General features: G+C 41.4%; 1 protein-coding gene across 1 annotated transcript; it reads right to left on the minus strand.

Moving 5' to 3' along the window:
- Positions 1–1,251: 1,251 nt before the first annotated feature.
- On the minus strand, positions 1,252–3,171 carry LOC130094563 (uncharacterized). Its single transcript, XM_056260902.1, has one exon. The coding sequence runs from the start codon at positions 3,169–3,171 to the stop codon at positions 1,252–1,254; it is 1,920 nt and encodes a 639-aa protein (XP_056116877.1).
- Positions 3,172–26,127: the final 22,956 nt, after the last annotated feature.

The following is a 26,127-nucleotide window of genomic DNA, read 5'->3' on the forward strand; positions in this document are numbered from 1 at the left end:
ATTCTCAATGTTGCTACATATCCCCCCTTCGGTCGATGATGGGTTGAGGAGAAGACATCATTGAACGCTGGAGAAACGGGTAGAGGAAGCAAACACACACAGCAAACAACAAGACAACACCTCCATGACTGGTCACTTTACTGGTGCAGGGCATTAGATTATCTAGGCCTAAACAGGTTCACTCTCTCAATATAGTCAATCACGTTGAATAAAGTTTAGTTCAATTTTAGGACCGTTATTCTATTTTGTTTTGGTACGGTGATTGATCAACTTTGTGACTAAACTTGATTTGTTTGTTTTATTCTCTTCTAAATTGTTCTAGGTTTAGACCAATTTACCTTTCAATTTGTGATACGAATGATGCAGGGAGTTCTCTGGCTCACATTCGTTTTAAGGTGACTTACAAATATAGGAGTGGTGTGTCAATCCTATTATTGTGACCTTGACCCTTATGGGGTGGACAGGCATTTTACCTAATAAAAGAAGGAAAGGAAGGAAGAAGTAAAACAAAACAAAGCAGTTGAGTGTTCCTGATATGGTTTATAACTACGGTTGCGCAGCTAAGGTGTCAGGTATCATGATGTAGTGAGAGGTGTTCTCAGGTGTACTTGTTGGATGGGTAGTTACCATGTTTCCTATGGTAAGTGTAGCTAAGTTGTTAAGCTAGATTCTGAAGTTAGTTTCTACCTGTGGGGGAAAACATATTTGTTGAATGTTTTGCACGGTAGAGGTGGTTAACTTCTGTATGTAAGTGGGTATGTTAGGGGTGTCGTGTAGTGCATGTATGTATGTATGTATGGTCAGATCTGTCTCAGTCTGTTTTGCTCCCCCCCTTTTGCTTGATGGCTTAGCTTTGATGAGCTTGTTGCATCTTTGCCTTGGAAAAGGGCTCTTCTGTGAGCTGCTGGGGGTCAATCCAGTAAGGCAGGAAGTTCTCTGGCAGACATTGGGAGGTAGTTTGGCACGGATGTGTGAAGATGTAGTGCGAAACTTGGTCTCCGTTGTTGCATTCCTCCGATGATGCCTTCTGGTTGTGACAGACTTTCTGACCTTCTGTGCATACTGTTGTTGCTGTAGCACACACGTGGTTCTTGAGTTTGGAGCTCGTTTGGTGGTTTCTTTATGAGTGATGGGTAGCCAGGATGGTGTTTTCTGGTACCTCTGGGTGTTTGTCAGTGGTTGACTGTGAGAGGCCACTTTGTACTGTGTTGTTGTAGAACAAGTGGTCGTCAAGTTTGTTATGAAGGTGTATCAGATGAAACGGTGGTCTTCCGTTCCATCGCCATCCTGTTCGTCATCCATGTTTACCTCATTTCCGATGAAAACTTTCAGTTGCCTCATTAGTTGCTCCGTGTCTTCTGAGGGTAAACTGTCTGGTTCTTGGGCATACTCAGTGCTGTGTTTAACTGAGTGGTGCCAAGGTGGGTTTCGTTGTTGAGTACCCACATGGAGTGCTTTTGGATGCCTTGGTTGATGGCCTTTGGATGTCCAGTTAGGTTTCCAGTGGTTTCCTTCTTGTGGGTTACTTGAGAAGCGTGGCTGGTCCCATGGCATTTCCATGCGGTTAGTGTGGTAGGTGTCAGCGACATGGGAGTCACGTTCTCTGTGCTCCTTACGAAGGACTGTGGTATTGTCATGCCACTGGGTGTCTTCCAGTGCAAGGCTTGTGTCTTGGCTGATGGAGTTTGAAACTGTGGATGTTTTCAAACCTTTCTTTGAGTTCATCTTTTGTTTGATGTAGGCCTTGTGTGTCAGGTCACGTAGCTGTTGAATTGTCATTGTGCCTGGGCAGGCCATGATGCCAAGATGATGACTCAATCCGGGGTGCAGGTTTCTCAGGAAGAGGGTTTTGAAGTTCACATCCTCTTCAAGTTCAGGTTTGTTATGTGCACCTAAGTAGGCTTGTCGAAAGCGGTGGTAGTAGGCTTGGGGAGTCTCTTGTCGACCTTGTTTGGTTTCCATAGCGATTAACACACCGTGTTCCGACTCTGGGCCTGTGAATTCTTTAATCAGTGTCTCACATAGCAGCTGGTAGTTTGACTTGACATGAGCAGGTTGTCTGTCTAGGAAGCTTCGTACCTCTGGACTGGAAGTGGATCTGAGGAGGTAGAATCTGTCTCTGTCAGTCATATGTGGTCTCACCTCTAGGTGGAAGTTGATATCTCTGATGTAGGTCTGGATGTCGGGACCCTCTGTGGAGTTCGGGTTGAACTGAGTGATATTCTTCACCAGCTGGTTGAGATCTTTAAAGGTCATCCCCTGTGCAGCTTTGGAGTCTGCCTGGATGAGCTCTCTTCGTTTGTTAGCAGGGAAGAGTTCTGTGGTGAAGGCCGGTGACGTTTTGGGTTGTGGCCATTCACTTCTTCCGTTGTATGGCAGTTCTTGGATGGAGGACTCTGTTCTGCTCAGCAGGGGTGATGCTGAGGGAGGTCTCTCCCTTCTTGGCTCTGGTTTCTGTTGGAAAATGTGCTGGAGTTCATCTCTGACCGCGTAGAGCTCGTCGTTGGCGTCATCTCGCTGTTGGGTCAGATGGTCCATTTCCGCGCTGCACCTTTCCAGGTGGTCTTTCAGAGCAGTAATTTCAGAGTTCTTATCTTTAATGTCAGCTTTGGCTTTCTCTAGCTGATGTTCAGCAGACTGGAGTTGGTTTACCAGGTGCTTTTGGACAGTCTTTAACTCTAGTTTGTCACGTTCAGTGACTGCAAGGGCTTCTTGGAGCTTGTCAACTTGTTTCTTTGTTTCTTGCTCCGCTTCGTCAGGCACTTTGAGTTTGTCTTGAGCTTTCGCTTTGAGCTGGTCTGTGCAGTGTTGAGTGTGCATCAGCTCTCTCAGGAACTCAGTGGTCTGACACTTGAAGTTGTCCTGGACTTTCACTTCCAGCTTGTCTATGCGGCTCTGTGCACGTGTCAGCTCCTCTTGGAGGTGGGTGATGTGCTTGTCGCTTAGTTTCAGCTGGGCTGTGAAGGCATTGCTTAAGGAACAGGTTATTTTGGTTAGTTCCACGTGGTTGTGGTTCTGGCTTGAATCACGTGTCAGGAATCTTCTCAGAATTATGATTATTATTAAAAATAATAACAGTTCAATTGTCTTTGGTGTGAGGCAGTCTGTAATGCCTCTGAGCCAGGCGTCCACGTCGTCCTTTTGGGCACTGGGGTTCGTCGTCCACGACATGTTGGCACGCTGGGTGAAGAGACTGACACAGATCTGTGTGGGGTATAAGCCTATATGTGGTTGAACAGCTAAGTGTCGTTTCAGTGATGATACACTAATAGTGAAATGTTGTAATGTCTACGTGTTGGTCTCAGTGTAGACAGGTAGGCTAGTGATGGGGAAACTTCGTCACTCAACTGAGTGAGGGAAAGAGAGAGAAAAAGGTTAAAACAAATCTCAATTTGTAAAGGGTTTTTTTTTTTCAATGGGAGAAATATTTTTAATAAATATTTTCTATCAATGAAAAGCTGGTTTCAGCTCGTGATGTGAGGACTACGTCACTCAACTGAGTATGGGAAAAAGAGAGAAAAGTTAACCAATTTCAATGAGAGAAAAAAAACAAGAAAGAAAATTCTTAACTAAGGGAAATATTATTTATCTCGTAAATGCTTCCTATCAAAGAGAATCTGTTTCCAGAAAGGTAAACAATATTATTGTTTATGTTTACAATGAAAAATAATACAATAATAATGCTGATACCTCTTTTCTGAGTTTGACAGGATTGACACCACACACCGTCAGTTGGACCGCTTACAGCAGGGATGCTTTGAAGGCGACGGTTGCTCAACACTTGTCTCTGTTAATTGATCTTGGATGAGATGTCAAATTGTAAATTGCGTAAACAGATGCAGGGAGAGTATGGAGAACAGAGGGGGTTTGATTAAAAAATCAAATACCTAATGATTTCTTTGGAAAGATTGTCTTTCTCTTTCTTTTGAATCGGTTGATGGTTCTCCCAGGTATGTTCCCTACAAGTGCGAAGAATGGGATGGAGTAAAGCAGGACAGCACAGGAAAGATGTGAGAAGGGAAGGAGGGAAGGAGATTGGATCCACAAATGGCTGGAGCCTTTTGTCGAACTACGAGTATAGAATTGACAGTTGCCAAACAACTAAACATTCACAAATAAACTTTTGTAAGAGAGGGTTATCTCTGATTTATTTGAAACTCGTAGTGAGATACCAATGTCTCCTTTTGAGGCTCAGGTGTGTCACTTCCAAGCAAAAAGGAAGAGGTAATGAAGATGAAAGAAAGTAATAATGATAGTGGACAAAATAAGAAAGGAAAATTAAATAAAGGGGGTAAATGAATAAGTAAAATAGATTGGTTAAGTTTATAACCACAACTGAAATAAATGAGAAAAGGAGGATACAACGCAATAACAATAAGAAGCAAGTATGAGTCTAACAATATTTTGTAATAGGGAAAATGTTGGTGGAATAAGTTCTTAACTTTCAAAGTTTAAGACTTATTCGCCTATGATTAGATCTAAAAGAGAAATTTAGAAATTATGAAATTAGATTTATTAAAAATAAATCGAGAAATCATTAGAAATTACCTGTTAAGAAAAATAGAATTTAAATTTAAATTTAATAATTCCCTTAAAAAAAATCAAATTCGAACTTGACAATTAATAATCATAAACCAGCATTTTCTTTTTCAAGTAAAATGCAGGTAAAGGAATTAATAATTGCAAACGACTTCCTTTTCACGGAAAATATGGGTTAAGTAAGTTAAGATATGGGAAAGGTAAATAAGACAGAAGAAAAGACCAACAGGTGTAAAGTTGTTAAATCACTTTAACGTTGTTCAAACAGACACTGTATTTAACCAGTGATGTTAATACTACTGATGTAAATAATGTTTAAGGCTTTAGCAGGCTTCACTGTAACAACTGCTTTGGTTATCTTAGCAAGGGGTTAGCTGGCTTAGCTAGCCACAGAAGGGTTTGTTTACACTCTGACTCAAGCAAGCCTGTGAGAGGTCAGAGTTCCCCGGAAGCGTTGGTAAAGACTTCCGTGTCACGATCGTAACTATAGCGACCAAACAAACTCTAGTGGGCAACCACGTGAATTGCAACAGTTTGTTACATGAAATGATCGGCGCATTTCAACAATGTATATAGCATATGCATGTACAGTAACAGTCGATCATATTACGGGAAATGTCGGCGCATTTCAAACTGTACAAAAATACAACACTCGTAGCTTTAGCTGGTTTTACGATGTGGGGCTTCACTCAATTTATTAGGAGTGATATTAACTTTAAGCAAGCGACAGCTTTGCGTTATAATAGATGGAACGATGACGACCTCGGCAGATCGTCTCTGTGCAAGTTTATCTGAGCACACGAACAACAGGGTTCTTCACTGTTGGTTAGTTTCAACGTCAAGCTTTACTTGAACACAATAAAAATAACTCTTATTCAACTACACTCGGACACACGCAGTGTTTACACGAGCATTCATTGAACAGACACCAACATACAAGCAAACATAGACAAACAGCTGTTTATTACTGGGATTGCAATGGGACACGCATTGACAATCAGACAAATATAACTGCTTCTATGTTTATCACGGGTCGCAGTGGAACACGCACTGTAAATCGGATAAAAATATATATAACGTTAGATGAGGAACACGCTCATCGCTCTGTGAGGAGAATAATCGTTCTTATAGGCCTATAGTTATTTTAATTACTGCAGTATAATTTTGTTAAGCTCTCTGGCTGATACACACACATGTATAGCTTTGACAGACGCTGGAACACGCAGACGTCAGTAAGCTATAATCAAGGTATTTCAGAAATTGAGGAACACGCTCAATTCTCACCTTATTGTTGTGTGATATTTTATATCTTGGGTTATTTTACTGCAGTTGAAAAAATAACATATATGGAGGCAGAAAGACTAGATTAACAGCTCTCTCAGGGGTGCGTCTCTCAAGCAGCAGATTCATTCAAACAGGGCGCGCGCTGCGCGCTCTCCATCCGTCACACACAGACTTTCGCAGGTTCGGATCTCTCATCCGCACAATATGAAAAGATAAATTACTTGGTATATGCTTACAATTTAGGTTAAACTTCCCGCATTTTTCTCCACCATAAATAATGTAGCGATTGTACGCACGTATAAATATAATTAATTATTATTCATAACGGATTATGATCAATAATTAATAATTGAATTATTTTCAGAATTTACTGTAGCAAAATCAATAGTATGATCAGTTTATCAGTTCATCCAATGAACGGAAAGCATAAACAATTATTAATTCTAGGAAATATAATATCTTCTTGGCCAAGAAAGACTAATTCCCAGCTAACAGCTAAATTAAGAAATAAATCAAGGGTCAAAGCATAGGTAACTTAGATCGAAGTTCAAGACAATAAATCGGTAAGCACATATCACAAGTAATGCTTCTCTTTTCAAATACAAACAATACTTTATTGATTATAAGCCTATGACTAACACACAAAACAAATATCTAACACAAACACACGCACACGCATTCATACAAGTTGAAGAAAGACAGAGAGTGAGGAAGAATGAGTTTTAGGAGTTAGATGGTGAGATTCCCAAGATTCTATGCACTTATAAGACACAACCTGAACGAAGCATCAATAATTAATTTCACCCTTTTATCGTTTCTTAGGCGGGTGATTCAATTTTATATTAAACACCAGTTAAGAGTCTGGAGGCGTTACTTGCTTGTCCTTTGCGTTGCTTTGGGGATTCTCCTTTTTGTCGTAAAGGGGGTTTCCCGGTCCGTTGGTTGGCTGGCTGTCTCGTGCCTGGATAGATGTCTTGGGGCGGCCAATCACGTGGTGTGTTGGCGCGGATGAATGAAAGTCTTTGAAGTTGAAAGCTGGTTTTGCAGTTGAAACGTTAAAACGAAACTTTGCAGCAAAACTTAACTTAGAACCGAGACTTTTAACGGAAAAGAAACAACTAAGAAAAGAAAGAAAGGTGTGACGAGACGAGATGGCTTGGCTGAATCTGTTTTAACCCATATCTTGATTTGGGTCATTTGTCTCTGCGTCTACATGGTTACCACAACCATCGTCGGGCATCACAAGAGAGTCACCAGAGAGCAAGAGCGCATCACAAGAGCGCAAGAGCGCATCACAAGAGAGAGGATCACAAGAGAGAAGACCAGAGAGAGAGAGTTTCTGTGTTCGGGTCTAAGGTTTTAAAGTCCAATGTTTTGTCCCGCCTCCTGGAGGAATTTGGAATTCGGACAATAAGATACTATATGGTTATTTGAGAGGGGGGGTCTTTTCTATCCCCCCCCTTCTCTCATCGCGAATCATGTGTTCTCTGTGGTCTCATTGTTCTGCAGGCCTTAGCAGAGAGAACAAGAGGCGACAGTTTAGACATTATTACTATTATAAGAACATAAACATTTTTACACAGATTTCAATCAAGCCACCTTCTGAATTAATAATATATGAGCATAATGATAGGAAACACGACACTTTCATTCCAGCATCTCATAGCATAACAATTACATGACTTAGATGTGATCTAAGCAGAATAGTCCCATACAGGGGTTGTAAAACACAATATATAATTATGTTATGTTATATCATTTTGATTATGGGTCAGTCAGGAATTGTTCTGGGATGAGTTTTATGGATTTTGATATGTAAGAAAGTCCTTATGTGTGTGTGTGTGTGTGGGTATCCTTATGGTCCGCATCTGTCACATCCGTGGTGTGTACCACGTGAGAGTTTAGTTCGCATATCATGAGACCTTGGTCCTTAAAGAAAGGCTTCTTGTTTCACCATTTCTGAACAGATCTGTTCTTGCCAAATTATAAAACATTGACAACGTTCTCCCTTTAGTTAAACAACAAAAGGGTCTCTTAGCTCCAGTGCCTGGGGATAATCTGGAATATGCAGCATCTTGTGTTTGGTTATGTCTGAAAGCTTCAATTGTGTTTGGTACATTCTCAATGTTGCTACATATCCCCCCTTCGGTCGATGATGGGTTGAGGAGAAGACATCATTGAACGCTGGAGAAACGGGTAGAGGAAGCAAACACACACAGCAAACAACAAGACAACACCTCCATGACTGGTCACTTTACTGGTGCAGGGCATTAGATTATCTAGGCCTAAACAGGTTCACTCTCTCAATATAGTCAATCACGTTGAATAAAGTTTAGTTCAATTTTAGGACCGTTATTCTATTTTGTTTTGGTACGGTGATTGATCAACTTTGTGACTAAACTTGATTTGTTTGTTTTATTCTCTTCTAAATTGTTCTAGGTTTAGACCAATTTACCTTTCAATTTGTGATACGAATGATGCAGGGAGTTCTCTGGCTCACATTCGTTTTAAGGTGACTTACAAATATAGGAGTGGTGTGTCAATCCTATTATTGTGACCTTGACCCTTATGGGGTGGACAGGCATTTTACCTAATAAAAGAAGGAAAGGAAGGAAGAAGTAAAACAAAACAAAGCAGTTGAGTGTTCCTGATATGGTTTATAACTACGGTTGCGCAGCTAAGGTGTCAGGTATCATGATGTAGTGAGAGGTGTTCTCAGGTGTACTTGTTGGATGGGTAGTTACCATGTTTCCTATGGTAAGTGTAGCTAAGTTGTTAAGCTAGATTCTGAAGTTAGTTTCTACCTGTGGGGGAAAACATATTTGTTGAATGTTTTGCACGGTAGAGGTGGTTAACTTCTGTATGTAAGTGGGTATGTTAGGGGTGTCGTGTAGTGCATGTATGTATGTATGTATGGTCAGATCTGTCTCAGTCTGTTTTGCTCCCCCCCTTTTGCTTGATGGCTTAGCTTTGATGAGCTTGTTGCATCTTTGCCTTGGAAAAGGGCTCTTCTGTGAGCTGCTGGGGGTCAATCCAGTAAGGCAGGAAGTTCTCTGGCAGACATTGGGAGGTAGTTTGGCACGGATGTGTGAAGATGTAGTGCGAAACTTGGTCTCCGTTGTTGCATTCCTCCGATGATGCCTTCTGGTTGTGACAGACTTTCTGACCTTCTGTGCATACTGTTGTTGCTGTAGCACACACGTGGTTCTTGAGTTTGGAGCTCGTTTGGTGGTTTCTTTATGAGTGATGGGTAGCCAGGATGGTGTTTTCTGGTACCTCTGGGTGTTTGTCAGTGGTTGACTGTGAGAGGCCACTTTGTACTGTGTTGTTGTAGAACAAGTGGTCGTCAAGTTTGTTATGAAGGTGTATCAGATGAAACGGTGGTCTTCCGTTCCATCGCCATCCTGTTCGTCATCCATGTTTACCTCATTTCCGATGAAAACTTTCAGTTGCCTCATTAGTTGCTCCGTGTCTTCTGAGGGTAAACTGTCTGGTTCTTGGGCATACTCAGTGCTGTGTTTAACTGAGTGGTGCCAAGGTGGGTTTCGTTGTTGAGTACCCACATGGAGTGCTTTTGGATGCCTTGGTTGATGGCCTTTGGATGTCCAGTTAGGTTTCCAGTGGTTTCCTTCTTGTGGGTTACTTGAGAAGCGTGGCTGGTCCCATGGCATTTCCATGCGGTTAGTGTGGTAGGTGTCAGCGACATGGGAGTCACGTTCTCTGTGCTCCTTACGAAGGACTGTGGTATTGTCATGCCACTGGGTGTCTTCCAGTGCAAGGCTTGTGTCTTGGCTGATGGAGTTTGAAACTGTGGATGTTTTCAAACCTTTCTTTGAGTTCATCTTTTGTTTGATGTAGGCCTTGTGTGTCAGGTCACGTAGCTGTTGAATTGTCATTGTGCCTGGGCAGGCCATGATGCCAAGATGATGACTCAATCCGGGGTGCAGGTTTCTCAGGAAGAGGGTTTTGAAGTTCACATCCTCTTCAAGTTCAGGTTTGTTATGTGCACCTAAGTAGGCTTGTCGAAAGCGGTGGTAGTAGGCTTGGGGAGTCTCTTGTCGACCTTGTTTGGTTTCCATAGCGATTAACACACCGTGTTCCGACTCTGGGCCTGTGAATTCTTTAATCAGTGTCTCACATAGCAGCTGGTAGTTTGACTTGACATGAGCAGGTTGTCTGTCTAGGAAGCGTCGTACCTCTGGACTGGATGTGGATCTGAGGAGGTAGAATCTGTCTCTGTCAGTCATATGTGGTCTCACCTCTAGGTGGAAGTTGATATCTCTGATGTAGGTCTGGATGTCGGGACCCTCTGTGGAGTTCGGGTTGAACTGAGTGATATTCTTCACCAGCTGGTTGAGATCTTTAAAGGTCATCCCCTGTGCAGCTTTGGAGTCTGCCTGGATGAGCTCTCTTCGTTTGTTAGCAGGGAAGAGTTCTGTGGTGAAGGCCGGTGACGTTTTGGGTTGTGGCCATTCACTTCTTCCGTTGTATGGCAGTTCTTGGATGGAGGACTCTGTTCTGCTCAGCAGGGGTGATGCTGAGGGAGGTCTCTCCCTTCTTGGCTCTGGTTTCTGTTGGAAAATGTGCTGGAGTTCATCTCTGACCGCGTAGAGCTCGTCGTTGGCGTCATCTCGCTGTTGGGTCAGATGGTCCATTTCCGCGCTGCACCTTTCCAGGTGGTCTTTCAGAGCAGTAATTTCAGAGTTCTTGGGCCCTATTTTAACGATCTGAAACGCAAGTGTCAAAGCGCAAAGCGCAAGTAACTTTGTGGGCGGATCCCGGCGCTGTTGCTATTTTCCCGGCGGGATAAATGCCTCTTGCGCCTGGCGCAAATCTAAAAGAGGTTGGTCTGAAGTAGCTTCATTATTCATAGGTGTGGTTTGGGCGTAACGTGGAATAAACCAATCAGAGCGTCATCTCACATTCCCTTTAAGAGCAGGTGCGCATGTTGCATGGCGGATTGCTATTATAACGGCGGATTCACCAGGCGCGCGTCAGGAGCGGTTCACAGCCGAGGAGACCGACGTTCTTGTCAGGACCGTGAAAGACAGAGAAGTGACGTTGTATTGCGTGTTTTGCGTGCACCTGTAAACTATGGCATAAACCCTCATGCAAACACCCTCAGACGGCACTGTTTATTGACTGTCTGAAGTAGAATGCATGCAGAAATAACAAGAAATTCAACGTTCAAATCAGACTTATCTATCTATCTATCTATCTATCTATCTATCTATCTATCTATCTATCTATCTATCTATCTATCTATCTATCTATCTATCCATCTATCTATCTATCGTGGGTGGGTTTCTCCCATCCCCATACAAATCAGCGTCGGTTAAACAGGCGTGGGAGGAAAAAAAACTAAATTTTCATGGACACCACAATGATTTCCCTCATGTGTTAATATTTTTCCTTGTTATAATGTATGATTTGCAAAAATAAAAACTGCTGCATCTGTGTTGATGAGATAATCAAAGTGTATGCGCGTTGTGCACCCGCTACATTATGGCCAAGCATGCGCGCTTAAAATAGCATAATGAACAACGCGCAACGCGCCACTGACTTTAGACTAGGTTTTTTCTGGTCAGTGGCGCAATTGTTTTATAGAACAGCAAAATAGCATGAGGGAAAGTTTGCGCCGGAACACGCCTCCTCTTTGCGCTGAACCGCCCCGGGGAGCGCAAGTGTATTTCTTAGTTAACCGACGTGCGTCTGTGGAGGGAAAAGTCCGCTTTGCGCGGGTGCAAAATAGGAATGATACATGCGTCAGTGTACAAAGTCATTTGCGCCGAGTGCAAGATAGAGCCCTTCATCTTTAATGTCAGCTTTGGCTTTCTCTAGCTGATGTTCAGCAGACTGGAGTTGGTTTACCAGGTGCTTTTGGACAGTCTTTAACTCTAGTTTGTCACGTTCAGTGACTGCAAGGGCTTCTTGGAGCTTGTCAACTTGTTTCTTTGTTTCTTGCTCCGCTTCGTCAGGCACTTTGAGTTTGTCTTGAGCTTTCGCTTTGAGCTGGTCTGTGCAGTGTTGAGTGTGCATCAGCTCTCTCAGGAACTCAGTGGTCTGACACTTGAAGTTGTCCTGGACTTTCACTTCCAGCTTGTCTATGCGGCTCTGTGCACGTGTCAGCTCCTCTTGGAGGTGGGTGATGTGCTTGTCGCTTAGTTTCAGCTGGGCTGTGAAGGCATTGCTTAAGGAACAGGTTATTTTGGTTAGTTCCACGTGGTTGTGGTTCTGGCTTGAATCACGTGTCAGGAATCTTCTCAGAATTATGATTATTATTAAAAATAATAACAGTTCAATTGTCTTTGGTGTGAGGCAGTCTGTAATGCCTCTGAGCCAGGCGTCCACGTCGTCCTTTTGGGCACTGGGGTTCGTCGTCCACGACATGTTGGCACGCTGGGTGAAGAGACTGACACAGATCTGTGTGGGGTATAAGCCTATATGTGGTTGAACAGCTAAGTGTCGTTTCAGTGATGATACACTAATAGTGAAATGTTGTAATGTCTACGTGTTGGTCTCAGTGTAGACAGGTAGGCTAGTGATGGGGAAACTTCGTCACTCAACTGAGTGAGGGAAAGAGAGAGAAAAAGGTTAAAACAAATCTCAATTTGTAAAGGGTTTTTTTTTTTCAATGGGAGAAATATTTTTAATAAATATTTTCTATCAATGAAAAGCTGGTTTCAGCTCGTGATGTGAGGACTACGTCACTCAACTGAGTATGGGAAAAAGAGAGAAAAGTTAACCAATTTCAATGAGAGAAAAAAAACAAGAAAGAAAATTCTTAACTAAGGGAAATATTATTTATCTCGTAAATGCTTCCTATCAAAGAGAATCTGTTTCCAGAAAGGTAAACAATATTATTGTTTATGTTTACAATGAAAAATAATACAATAATAATGCTGATACCTCTTTTCTGAGTTTGACAGGATTGACACCACACACCGTCAGTTGGACCGCTTACAGCAGGGATGCTTTGAAGGCGACGGTTGCTCAACACTTGTCTCTGTTAATTGATCTTGGATGAGATGTCAAATTGTAAATTGCGTAAACAGATGCAGGGAGAGTATGGAGAACAGAGGGGGTTTGATTAAAAAATCAAATACCTAATGATTTCTTTGGAAAGATTGTCTTTCTCTTTCTTTTGAATCGGTTGATGGTTCTCCCAGGTATGTTCCCTACAAGTGCGAAGAATGGGATGGAGTAAAGCAGGACAGCACAGGAAAGATGTGAGAAGGGAAGGAGGGAAGGAGATTGGATCCACAAATGGCTGGAGCCTTTTGTCGAACTACGAGTATAGAATTGACAGTTGCCAAACAACTAAACATTCACAAATAAACTTTTGTAAGAGAGGGTTATCTCTGATTTATTTGAAACTCGTAGTGAGATACCAATGTCTCCTTTTGAGGCTCAGGTGTGTCACTTCCAAGCAAAAAGGAAGAGGTAATGAAGATGAAAGAAAGTAATAATGATAGTGGACAAAATAAGAAAGGAAAATTAAATAAAGGGGGTAAATGAATAAGTAAAATAGATTGGTTAAGTTTATAACCACAACTGAAATAAATGAGAAAAGGAGGATACAACGCAATAACAATAAGAAGCAAGTATGAGTCTAACAATATTTTGTAATAGGGAAAATGTTGGTGGAATAAGTTCTTAACTTTCAAAGTTTAAGACTTATTCGCCTATGATTAGATCTAAAAGAGAAATTTAGAAATTATGAAATTAGATTTATTAAAAATAAATCGAGAAATCATTAGAAATTACCTGTTAAGAAAAATAGAATTTAAATTTAAATTTAATAATTCCCTTAAAAAAAATCAAATTCGAACTTGACAATTAATAATCATAAACCAGCATTTTCTTTTTCAAGTAAAATGCAGGTAAAGGAATTAATAATTGCAAACGACTTCCTTTTCACGGAAAATATGGGTTAAGTAAGTTAAGATATGGGAAAGGTAAATAAGACAGAAGAAAAGACCAACAGGTGTAAAGTTGTTAAATCACTTTAACGTTGTTCAAACAGACACTGTATTTAACCAGTGATGTTAATACTACTGATGTAAATAATGTTTAAGGCTTTAGCAGGCTTCACTGTAACAACTGCTTTGGTTATCTTAGCAAGGGGTTAGCTGGCTTAGCTAGCCACAGAAGGGTTTGTTTACACTCTGACTCAAGCAAGCCTGTGAGAGGTCAGAGTTCCCCGGAAGCGTTGGTAAAGACTTCCGTGTCACGATCGTAACTATAGCGACCAAACAAACTCTAGTGGGCAACCACGTGAATTGCAACAGTTTGTTACATGAAATGATCGGCGCATTTCAACAATGTATATAGCATATGCATGTACAGTAACAGTCGATCATATTACGGGAAATGTCGGCGCATTTCAAACTGTACAAAAATACAACACTCGTAGCTTTAGCTGGTTTTACGATGTGGGGCTTCACTCAATTTATTAGGAGTGATATTAACTTTAAGCAAGCGACAGCTTTGCGTTATAATAGATGGAACGATGACGACCTCGGCAGATCGTCTCTGTGCAAGTTTATCTGAGCACACGAACAACAGGGTTCTTCACTGTTGGTTAGTTTCAACGTCAAGCTTTACTTGAACACAATAAAAATAACTCTTATTCAACTACACTCGGACACACGCAGTGTTTACACGAGCATTCATTGAACAGACACCAACATACAAGCAAACATAGACAAACAGCTGTTTATTACTGGGATTGCAATGGGACACGCATTGACAATCAGACAAATATAACTGCTTCTATGTTTATCACGGGTCGCAGTGGAACACGCACTGTAAATCGGATAAAAATATATATAACGTTAGATGAGGAACACGCTCATCGCTCTGTGAGGAGAATAATCGTTCTTATAGGCCTATAGTTATTTTAATTACTGCAGTATAATTTTGTTAAGCTCTCTGGCTGATACACACACATGTATAGCTTTGACAGACGCTGGAACACGCAGACGTCAGTAAGCTATAATCAAGGTATTTCAGAAATTGAGGAACACGCTCAATTCTCACCTTATTGTTGTGTGATATTTTATATCTTGGGTTATTTTACTGCAGTTGAAAAAATAACATATATGGAGGCAGAAAGACTAGATTAACAGCTCTCTCAGGGGTGCGTCTCTCAAGCAGCAGATTCATTCAAACAGGGCGCGCGCTGCGCGCTCTCCATCCGTCACACACAGACTTTCGCAGGTTCGGATCTCTCATCCGCACAATATGAAAAGATAAATTACTTGGTATATGCTTACAATTTAGGTTAAACTTCCCGCATTTTTCTCCACCATAAATAATGTAGCGATTGTACGCACGTATAAATATAATTAATTATTATTCATAACGGATTATGATCAATAATTAATAATTGAATTATTTTCAGAATTTACTGTAGCAAAATCAATAGTATGATCAGTTTATCAGTTCATCCAATGAACGGAAAGCATAAACAATTATTAATTCTAGGAAATATAATATCTTCTTGGCCAAGAAAGACTAATTCCCAGCTAACAGCTAAATTAAGAAATAAATCAAGGGTCAAAGCATAGGTAACTTAGATCGAAGTTCAAGACAATAAATCGGTAAGCACATATCACAAGTAATGCTTCTCTTTTCAAATACAAACAATACTTTATTGATTATAAGCCTATGACTAACACACAAAACAAATATCTAACACAAACACACGCACACGCATTCATACAAGTTGAAGAAAGACAGAGAGTGAGGAAGAATGAGTTTTAGGAGTTAGATGGTGAGATTCCCAAGATTCTATGCACTTATAAGACACAACCTGAACGAAGCATCAATAATTAATTTCACCCTTTTATCGTTTCTTAGGCGGGTGATTCAATTTTATATTAAACACCAGTTAAGAGTCTGGAGGCGTTACTTGCTTGTCCTTTGCGTTGCTTTGGGGATTCTCCTTTTTGTCGTAAAGGGGGTTTCCCGGTCCGTTGGTTGGCTGGCTGTCTCGTGCCTGGATAGATGTCTTGGGGCGGCCAATCACGTGGTGTGTTGGCGCGGATGAATGAAAGTCTTTGAAGTTGAAAGCTGGTTTTGCAGTTGAAACGTTAAAACGAAACTTTGCAGCAAAACTTAACTTAGAACCGAGACTTTTAACGGAAAAGAAACAACTAAGAAAAGAAAGAAAGGTGTGACGAGACGAGATGGCTTGGCTGAATCTGTTTTAACCCATATCTTGATTTGGGTCATTTGTCTCTGCGTCTACATGGTTACCACAACCATCGTCGGGCATCACAAGAGAGTCACCAGAGAGCAAGAGCGCATCACAAGAGCGCAAGAGCGCATCACAAGAGAGAGGATCACAAGAGAGAAGACCAGAGAGAGAGAGTTTCTGTGTTCGGGTCTAAGGTTTTAAAGTCCAATGTTTTGTCCCGCCTCCTGGAGGAATTTGGAATTCGGACAATAAGATACTATATGGTTATTTGAGAGGGGGGGTCTTTTCTATCCCCCCCCTTCTCTCATCGCGAATCATGTGTTCTCTGTGGTCTCATTGTTCTGCAGGCCTTAGCAGAGAGAACAAGAGGCGACAGTTTAGACATTATTACTATTATAAGAACATAAACATTTTTACACAGATTTCAATCAAGCCACCTTCTGAATTAATAATATATGAGCATAATGATAGGAAACACGACACTTTCATTCCAGCATCTCATAGCATAACAATTACATGACTTAGATGTGATCTAAGCAGAATAGTCCCATACAGGGGTTGTAAAACACAATATATAATTATGTTATGTTATATCATTTTGATTATGGGTCAGTCAGGAATTGTTCTGGGATGAGTTTTATGGATTTTGATATGTAAGAAAGTCCTTATGTGTGTGTGTGTGTGTGGGTATCCTTATGGTCCGCATCTGTCACATCCGTGGTGTGTACCACGTGAGAGTTTAGTTCGCATATCATGAGACCTTGGTCCTTAAAGAAAGGCTTCTTGTTTCACCATTTCTGAACAGATCTGTTCTTGCCAAATTATAAAACATTGACAACGTTCTCCCTTTAGTTAAACAACAAAAGGGTCTCTTAGCTCCAGTGCCTGGGGATAATCTGGAATATGCAGCATCTTGTGTTTGGTTATGTCTGAAAGCTTCAATTGTGTTTGGTACATTCTCAATGTTGCTACATATCCCCCCTTCGGTCGATGATGGGTTGAGGAGAAGACATCATTGAACGCTGGAGAAACGGGTAGAGGAAGCAAACACACACAGCAAACAACAAGACAACACCTCCATGACTGGTCACTTTACTGGTGCAGGGCATTAGATTATCTAGGCCTAAACAGGTTCACTCTCTCAATATAGTCAATCACGTTGAATAAAGTTTAGTTCAATTTTAGGACCGTTATTCTATTTTGTTTTGGTACGGTGATTGATCAACTTTGTGACTAAACTTGATTTGTTTGTTTTATTCTCTTCTAAATTGTTCTAGGTTTAGACCAATTTACCTTTCAATTTGTGATACGAATGATGCAGGGAGTTCTCTGGCTCACATTCGTTTTAAGGTGACTTACAAATATAGGAGTGGTGTGTCAATCCTATTATTGTGACCTTGACCCTTATGGGGTGGACAGGCATTTTACCTAATAAAAGAAGGAAAGGAAGGAAGAAGTAAAACAAAACAAAGCAGTTGAGTGTTCCTGATATGGTTTATAACTACGGTTGCGCAGCTAAGGTGTCAGGTATCATGATGTAGTGAGAGGTGTTCTCAGGTGTACTTGTTGGATGGGTAGTTACCATGTTTCCTATGGTAAGTGTAGCTAAGTTGTTAAGCTAGATTCTGAAGTTAGTTTCTACCTGTGGGGGAAAACATATTTGTTGAATGTTTTGCACGGTAGAGGTGGTTAACTTCTGTATGTAAGTGGGTATGTTAGGGGTGTCGTGTAGTGCATGTATGTATGTATGTATGGTCAGATCTGTCTCAGTCTGTTTTGCTCCCCCCCCTTTTGCTTGATGGCTTAGCTTTGATGAGCTTGTTGCATCTTTGCCTTGGAAAAGGGCTCTTCTGTGAGCTGCTGGGGGTCAATCCAGTAAGGCAGGAAGTTCTCTGGCAGACATTGGGAGGTAGTTTGGCACGGATGTGTGAAGATGTAGTGCGAAACTTGGTCTCCGTTGTTGCATTCCTCCGATGATGCCTTCTGGTTGTGACAGACTTTCTGACCTTCTGTGCATACTGTTGTTGCTGTAGCACACACGTGGTTCTTGAGTTTGGAGCTCGTTTGGTGGTTTCTTTATGAGTGATGGGTAGCCAGGATGGTGTTTTCTGGTACCTCTGGGTGTTTGTCAGTGGTTGACTGTGAGAGGCCACTTTGTACTGTGTTGTTGTAGAACAAGTGGTCGTCAAGTTTGTTATGAAGGTGTATCAGATGAAACGGTGGTCTTCCGTTCCATCGCCATCCTGTTCGTCATCCATGTTTACCTCATTTCCGATGAAAACTTTCAGTTGCCTCATTAGTTGCTCCGTGTCTTCTGAGGGTAAACTGTCTGGTTCTTGGGCATACTCAGTGCTGTGTTTAACTGAGTGGTGCCAAGGTGGGTTTCGTTGTTGAGTACCCACATGGAGTGCTTTTGGATGCCTTGGTTGATGGCCTTTGGATGTCCAGTTAGGTTTCCAGTGGTTTCCTTCTTGTGGGTTACTTGAGAAGCGTGGCTGGTCCCATGGCATTTCCATGCGGTTAGTGTGGTAGGTGTCAGCGACATGGGAGTCACGTTCTCTGTGCTCCTTACGAAGGACTGTGGTATTGTCATGCCACTGGGTGTCTTCCAGTGCAAGGCTTGTGTCTTGGCTGATGGAGTTTGAAACTGTGGATGTTTTCAAACCTTTCTTTGAGTTCATCTTTTGTTTGATGTAGGCCTTGTGTGTCAGGTCACGTAGCTGTTGAATTGTCATTGTGCCTGGGCAGGCCATGATGCCAAGATGATGACTCAATCCGGGGTGCAGGTTTCTCAGGAAGAGGGTTTTGAAGTTCACATCCTCTTCAAGTTCAGGTTTGTTATGTGCACCTAAGTAGGCTTGTCGAAAGCGGTGGTAGTAGGCTTGGGGAGTCTCTTGTCGACCTTGTTTGGTTTCCATAGCGATTAACACACCGTGTTCCGACTCTGGGCCTGTGAATTCTTTAATCAGTGTCTCACATAGCAGCTGGTAGTTTGACTTGACATGAGCAGGTTGTCTGTCTAGGAAGCTTCGTACCTCTGGACTGGATGTGGATCTGAGGAGGTAGAATCTGTCTCTGTCAGTCATATGTGGTCTCACCTCTAGGTGGAAGTTGATATCTCTGATGTAGGTCTGGATGTCGGGACCCTCTGTGGAGTTCGGGTTGAACTGAGTGATATTCTTCACCAGCTGGTTGAGATCTTTAAAGGTCATCCCCTGTGCAGCTTTGGAGTCTGCCTGGATGAGCTCTCTTCGTTTGTTAGCAGGGAAGAGTTCTGTGGTGAAGGCCGGTGACGTTTTGGGTTGTGGCCATTCACTTCTTCCGTTGTATGGCAGTTCTTGGATGGAGGACTCTGTTCTGCTCAGCAGGGGTGATGCTGAGGGAGGTCTCTCCCTTCTTGGCTCTGGTTTCTGTTGGAAAATGTGCTGGAGTTCATCTCTGACCGCGTAGAGCTCGTCGTTGGCGTCATCTCGCTGTTGGGTCAGATGGTCCATTTCCGCGCTGCACCTTTCCAGGTGGTCTTTCAGAGCAGTAATTTCAGAGTTCTTGGGCCCTATTTTAACGATCTGAAACGCAAGTGTCAAAGCGCAAAGCGCAAGTAACTTTGTGGGCGGATCCCGGCGCTGTTGCTATTTTCCCGGCGGGATAAATGCCTCTTGCGCCTGGCGCAAATCTAAAAGAGGTTGGTCTGAAGTAGCTTCATTATTCATAGGTGTGGTTTGGGCGTAACGTGGAATAAACCAATCAGAGCGTCATCTCACATTCCCTTTAAGAGCAGGTGCGCATGTTGCATGGCGGATTGCTATTATAACGGCGGATTCACCAGGCGCGCGTCAGGAGCGGTTCACAGCCGAGGAGACCGACGTTCTTGTCAGGACCGTGAAAGACAGAGAAGTGACGTTGTATTGCGTGTTTTGCGTGCACCTGTAAACTATGGCATAAACCCTCATGCAAACACCCTCAGACGGCACTGTTTATTGACTGTCTGAAGTAGAATGCATGCAGAAATAACAAGAAATTCAACGTTCAAATCAGACTTATCTATCTATCTATCTATCTATCTATCTATCTATCTATCTATCTATCTATCTATCTATCTATCTATCTATCTATCTATCTATCTATCTATCCATCTATCTATCTATCGTGGGTGGGTTTCTCCCATCCCCATACAAATCAGCGTCGGTTAAACAGGCGTGGGAGGAAAAAAAACTAAATTTTCATGGACACCACAATGATTTCCCTCATGTGTTAATATTTTTCCTTGTTATAATGTATGATTTGCAAAAATAAAAACTGCTGCATCTGTGTTGATGAGATAATCAAAGTGTATGCGCGTTGTGCACCCGCTACATTATGGCCAAGCATGCGCGCTTAAAATAGCATAATGAACAACGCGCAACGCGCCACTGACTTTAGACTAGGTTTTTTCTGGTCAGTGGCGCAATTGTTTTATAGAACAGCAAAATAGCATGAGGGAAAGTTTGCGCCGGAACACGCCTCCTCTTTGCGCTGAACCGCCCCGGGGAGCGCAAGTGTATTTCTTAGTTAACCGACGTGCGTCTGTGGAGGGAAAAGTCCGCTTTGCGCGGGTGCAAAATAGGAATGATACATGCGTCAGTGTACAAAGTCATTTGCGCCGAGTGCAAGATAGAGCCCTTCATCTTTAATGTCAGCTTTGGCTTTCTCTAGCTGATGTTCAGCAGACTGGAGTTGGTTTACCAGGTGCTTTTGGACAGTCTTTAACTCTAGTTTGTCACGTTCAGTGACTGCAAGGGCTTCTTGGAGCTTGTCAACTTGTTTCTTTGTTTCTTGCTCCGCTTCGTCAGGCACTTTGAGTTTGTCTTGAGCTTTCGCTTTGAGCTGGTCTGTGCAGTGTTGAGTGTGCATCAGCTCTCTCAGGAACTCAGTGGTCTGACACTTGAAGTTGTCCTGGACTTTCACTTCCAGCTTGTCTATGCGGCTCTGTGCACGTGTCAGCTCCTCTTGGAGGTGGGTGATGTGCTTGTCGCTTAGTTTCAGCTGGGCTGTGAAGGCATTGCTTAAGGAACAGGTTATTTTGGTTAGTTCCACGTGGTTGTGGTTCTGGCTTGAATCACGTGTCAGGAATCTTCTCAGAATTATGATTATTATTAAAAATAATAACAGTTCAATTGTCTTTGGTGTGAGGCAGTCTGTAATGCCTCTGAGCCAGGCGTCCACGTCGTCCTTTTGGGCACTGGGGTTCGTCGTCCACGACATGTTGGCACGCTGGGTGAAGAGACTGACACAGATCTGTGTCGGGTATAAGCCTATATGTGGTTGAACAGCTAAGTGTCGTTTCAGTGATGATACACTAATAGTGAAATGTTGTAATGTCTACGTGTTGGTCTCAGTGTAGACAGGTAGGCTAGTGATGGGGAAACTTCGTCACTCAACTGAGTGAGGGAAAGAGAGAGAAAAAGGTTAAAACAAATCTCAATTTGTAAAGGGTTTTTTTTTTTCAATGGGAGAAATATTTTTAATAAATATTTTCTATCAATGAAAAGCTGGTTTCAGCTCGTGATGTGAGGACTACGTCACTCAACTGAGTATGGGAAAAAGAGAGAAAAGTTAACCAATTTCAATGAGAGAAAAAAAACAAGAAAGAAAATTCTTAACTAAGGGAAATATTATTTATCTCGTAAATGCTTCCTATCAAAGAGAATCTGTTTCCAGAAAGGTAAACAATATTATTGTTTATGTTTACAACGAAAAATAATACAATAATAATGCTGATACCTCTTTTCTGAGTTTGACAGGATTGACACCACACACCGTCAGTTGGACCGCTTACAGCAGGGATGCTTTGAAGGCGACGGTTGCTCAACACTTGTCTCTGTTAATTGATCTTGGATGAGATGTCAAATTGTAAATTGCGTAAACAGATGCAGGGAGAGTATGGAGAACAGAGGGGGTTTGATTAAAAAATCAAATACCTAATGATTTCTTTGGAAAGATTGTCTTTCTCTTTCTTTTGAATCGGTTGATGGTTCTCCCAGGTATGTTCCCTACAAGTGCGAAGAATGGGATGGAGTAAAGCAGGACAGCACAGGAAAGATGTGAGAAGGGAAGGAGGGAAGGAGATTGGATCCACAAATGGCTGGAGCCTTTTGTCGAACTACGAGTATAGAATTGACAGTTGCCAAACAACTAAACATTCACAAATAAACTTTTGTAAGAGAGGGTTATCTCTGATTTATTTGAAACTCGTAGTGAGATACCAATGTCTCCTTTTGAGGCTCAGGTGTGTCACTTCCAAGCAAAAAGGAAGAGGTAATGAAGATGAAAGAAAGTAATAATGATAGTGGACAAAATAAGAAAGGAAAATTAAATAAAGGGGGTAAATGAATAAGTAAAATAGATTGGTTAAGTTTATAACCACAACTGAAATAAATGAGAAAAGGAGGATACAACGCAATAACAATAAGAAGCAAGTATGAGTCTAACAATATTTTGTAATAGGGAAAATGTTGGTGGAATAAGTTCTTAACTTTCAAAGTTTAAGACTTATTCGCCTATGATTAGATCTAAAAGAGAAATTTAGAAATTATGAAATTAGATTTATTAAAAATAAATCGAGAAATCATTAGAAATTACCTGTTAAGAAAAATAGAATTTAAATTTAAATTTAATAATTCCCTTAAAAAAAATCAAATTCGAACTTGACAATTAATAATCATAAACCAGCATTTTCTTTTTCAAGTAAAATGCAGGTAAAGGAATTAATAATTGCAAACGACTTCCTTTTCACGGAAAATATGGGTTAAGTAAGTTAAGATATGGGAAAGGTAAATAAGACAGAAGAAAAGACCAACAGGTGTAAAGTTGTTAAATCACTTTAACGTTGTTCAAACAGACACTGTATTTAACCAGTGATGTTAATACTACTGATGTAAATAATGTTTAAGGCTTTAGCAGGCTTCACTGTAACAACTGCTTTGGTTATCTTAGCAAGGGGTTAGCTGGCTTAGCTAGCCACAGAAGGGTTTGTTTACACTCTGACTCAAGCAAGCCTGTGAGAGGTCAGAGTTCCCCGGAAGCGTTGGTAAAGACTTCCGTGTCACGATCGTAACTATAGCGACCAAACAAACTCTAGTGGGCAACCACGTGAATTGCAACAGTTTGTTACATGAAATGATCGGCGCATTTCAACAATGTTTATAGCAAATGCATGTACAGTAACAGTCGATCATATTACGGGAAATGTCGGCGCATTTCAAACTGTACAAAAATACAACACTCGTAGCTTTAGCTGGTTTTACGATGTGGGGCTTCACTCAATTTATTAGGAGTGATATTAACTTTAAGCAAGCGACAGCTTTGCGTTATAATAGATGGAACGATGACGACCTCGGCAGATCGTCTCTGTGCAAGTTTATCTGAGCACACGAACAACAGGGTTCTTCACTGTTGGTTAGTTTCAACGTCAAGCTTTACTTGAACACAATAAAAATAACTCTTATTCAACTACACTCGGACACACGCAGTGTTTACACGAGCATTCATTGAACAGACACCAACATACAAGCAAACATAGACAAACAGCTGTTTATTACTGGGATTGCAATGGGACACGCATTGACAATCAGACAAATATAACTGCTTCTATGTTTATCACGGGTCGCAGTGGAACACGCACTGTAAATCGGATAAAAATATATATAACGTTAGATGAGGAACACGCTCATCGCTCTGTGAGGAGAATAATCGTTCTTATAGGCCTATAGTTATTTTAATTACTGCAGTATAATTTTGTTAAGCTCTCTGGCTGATACACACACATGTATAGCTTTGACAGACGCTGGAACACGCAGACGTCAGTAAGCTATAATCAAGGTATTTCAGAAATTGAGGAACACGCTCAATTCTCACCTTATTGTTGTGTGATATTTTATATCTTGGGTTATTTTACTGCAGTTGAAAAAATAACATATATGGAGGCAGAAAGACTAGATTAACAGCTCTCTCAGGGGTGCGTCTCTCAAGCAGCAGATTCATTCAAACAGGGCGCGCGCTGCGCGCTCTCCATCCGTCACACACAGACTTTCGCAGGTTCGGATCTCTCATCCGCACAATATGAAAAGATAAATTACTTGGTATATGCTTACAATTTAGGTTAAACTTCCCGCATTTTTCTCCACCATAAATAATGTAGCGATTGTACGCACGTATAAATATAATTAATTATTATTCATAACGGATTATGATCAATAATTAATAATTGAATTATTTTCAGAATTTACTGTAGCAAAATCAATAGTATGATCAGTTTATCAGTTCATCCAATGAACGGAAAGCATAAACAATTATTAATTCTAGGAAATATAATATCTTCTTGGCCAAGAAAGACTAATTCCCAGCTAACAGCTAAATTAAGAAATAAATCAAGGGTCAAAGCATAGGTAACTTAGATCGAAGTTCAAGACAATAAATCGGTAAGCACATATCACAAGTAATGCTTCTCTTTTCAAATACAAACAATACTTTATTGATTATAAGCCTATGACTAACACACAAAACAAATATCTAACACAAACACACGCACACGCATTCATACAAGTTGAAGAAAGACAGAGAGTGAGGAAGAATGAGTTTTAGGAGTTAGATGGTGAGATTCCCAAGATTCTATGCACTTATAAGACACAACCTGAACGAAGCATCAATAATTAATTTCACCCTTTTATCGTTTCTTAGGCGGGTGATTCAATTTTATATTAAACACCAGTTAAGAGTCTGGAGGCGTTACTTGCTTGTCCTTTGCGTTGCTTTGGGGATTCTCCTTTTTGTCGTAAAGGGGGTTTCCCGGTCCGTTGGTTGGCTGGCTGTCTCGTGCCTGGATAGATGTCTTGGGGCGGCCAATCACGTGGTGTGTTGGCGCGGATGAATGAAAGTCTTTGAAGTTGAAAGCTGGTTTTGCAGTTGAAACGTTAAAACGAAACTTTGCAGCAAAACTTAACTTAGAACCGAGACTTTTAACGGAAAAGAAACAACTAAGAAAAGAAAGAAAGGTGTGACGAGACGAGATGGCTTGGCTGAATCTGTTTTAACCCATATCTTGATTTGGGTCATTTGTCTCTGCGTCTACATGGTTACCACAACCATCGTCGGGCATCACAAGAGAGTCACCAGAGAGCAAGAGCGCATCACAAGAGCGCAAGAGCGCATCACAAGAGAGAGGATCACAAGAGAGAAGACCAGAGAGAGAGAGTTTCTGTGTTCGGGTCTAAGGTTTTAAAGTCCAATGTTTTGTCCCGCCTCCTGGAGGAATTTGGAATTCGGACAATAAGATACTATATGGTTATTTGAGAGGGGGGGTCTTTTCTATCCCCCCCCTTCTCTCATCGCGAATCATGTGTTCTCTGTGGTCTCATTGTTCTGCAGGCCTTAGCAGAGAGAACAAGAGGCGACAGTTTAGACATTATTACTATTATAAGAACATAAACATTTTTACACAGATTTCAATCAAGCCACCTTCTGAATTAATAATATATGTGACCAGTTACGGAAACTAGGGACACAAGTCGTTCTGGAGCATTTTGAGTTATTCACAGATTCTGAAAGTGTGGTCTCCAAGCTTTCCAACGATGTGTAACACATGGAAATCTGATAATATTTGGAGAAGTTGTAGCCATTTGAAGTTAGGCACTCAAAAAAACTAAAAGTGGAGAAAACCGCCTCGAAAGATGTGCAGTTCTCACCTCTCTCTGCTGCTGGGAGTGACAATAGGGCTCATTTACATCTCATTTAGATAAGCCATACCCCCTGTAAAGCTCCCCCTGTGCTTTACAGCTTTTTCTTTCTTTCCTGAGCTAGCTAATAGCAATAGGTAGGTATGGGAAGGTCTAAACAGACTAAACATGAGATAACATGTACCTGTTCTTAGAATTAAAACAAAACGACAAACTTTAATGTTTAATGCAAACTCACCCCCAGGACCGGCGAATGCACTTCTGCCGCTCTAGGCGAAAAACAATTGTGCTGCCCCTCTATTTGCAACGTTTACCAGCAACAACACACAAAGACCAATATGCCATATACATATAACGCAAAACCAGCAACAACACACAAAGACCAATAAG

Source organism: Rhinichthys klamathensis, unplaced genomic scaffold (genome assembly GCF_029890125.1).
Source record: "Rhinichthys klamathensis goyatoka isolate OS25496 unplaced genomic scaffold, OSU_Roscu_1.1 h1tg000009l_1, whole genome shotgun sequence".
Classification (NCBI taxonomy): Eukaryota; Metazoa; Chordata; class Actinopteri; order Cypriniformes; family Leuciscidae; genus Rhinichthys; species Rhinichthys klamathensis.

Bases quoted from the DNA above. Each gene is read 5' to 3' on its own strand.
- LOC130094563 (XM_056260902.1), bottom strand. From the start codon at position 3,171: ATGTCGTGGACGACGAACCCCAGTGCCCAAAAGGACGACGTGGACGCC.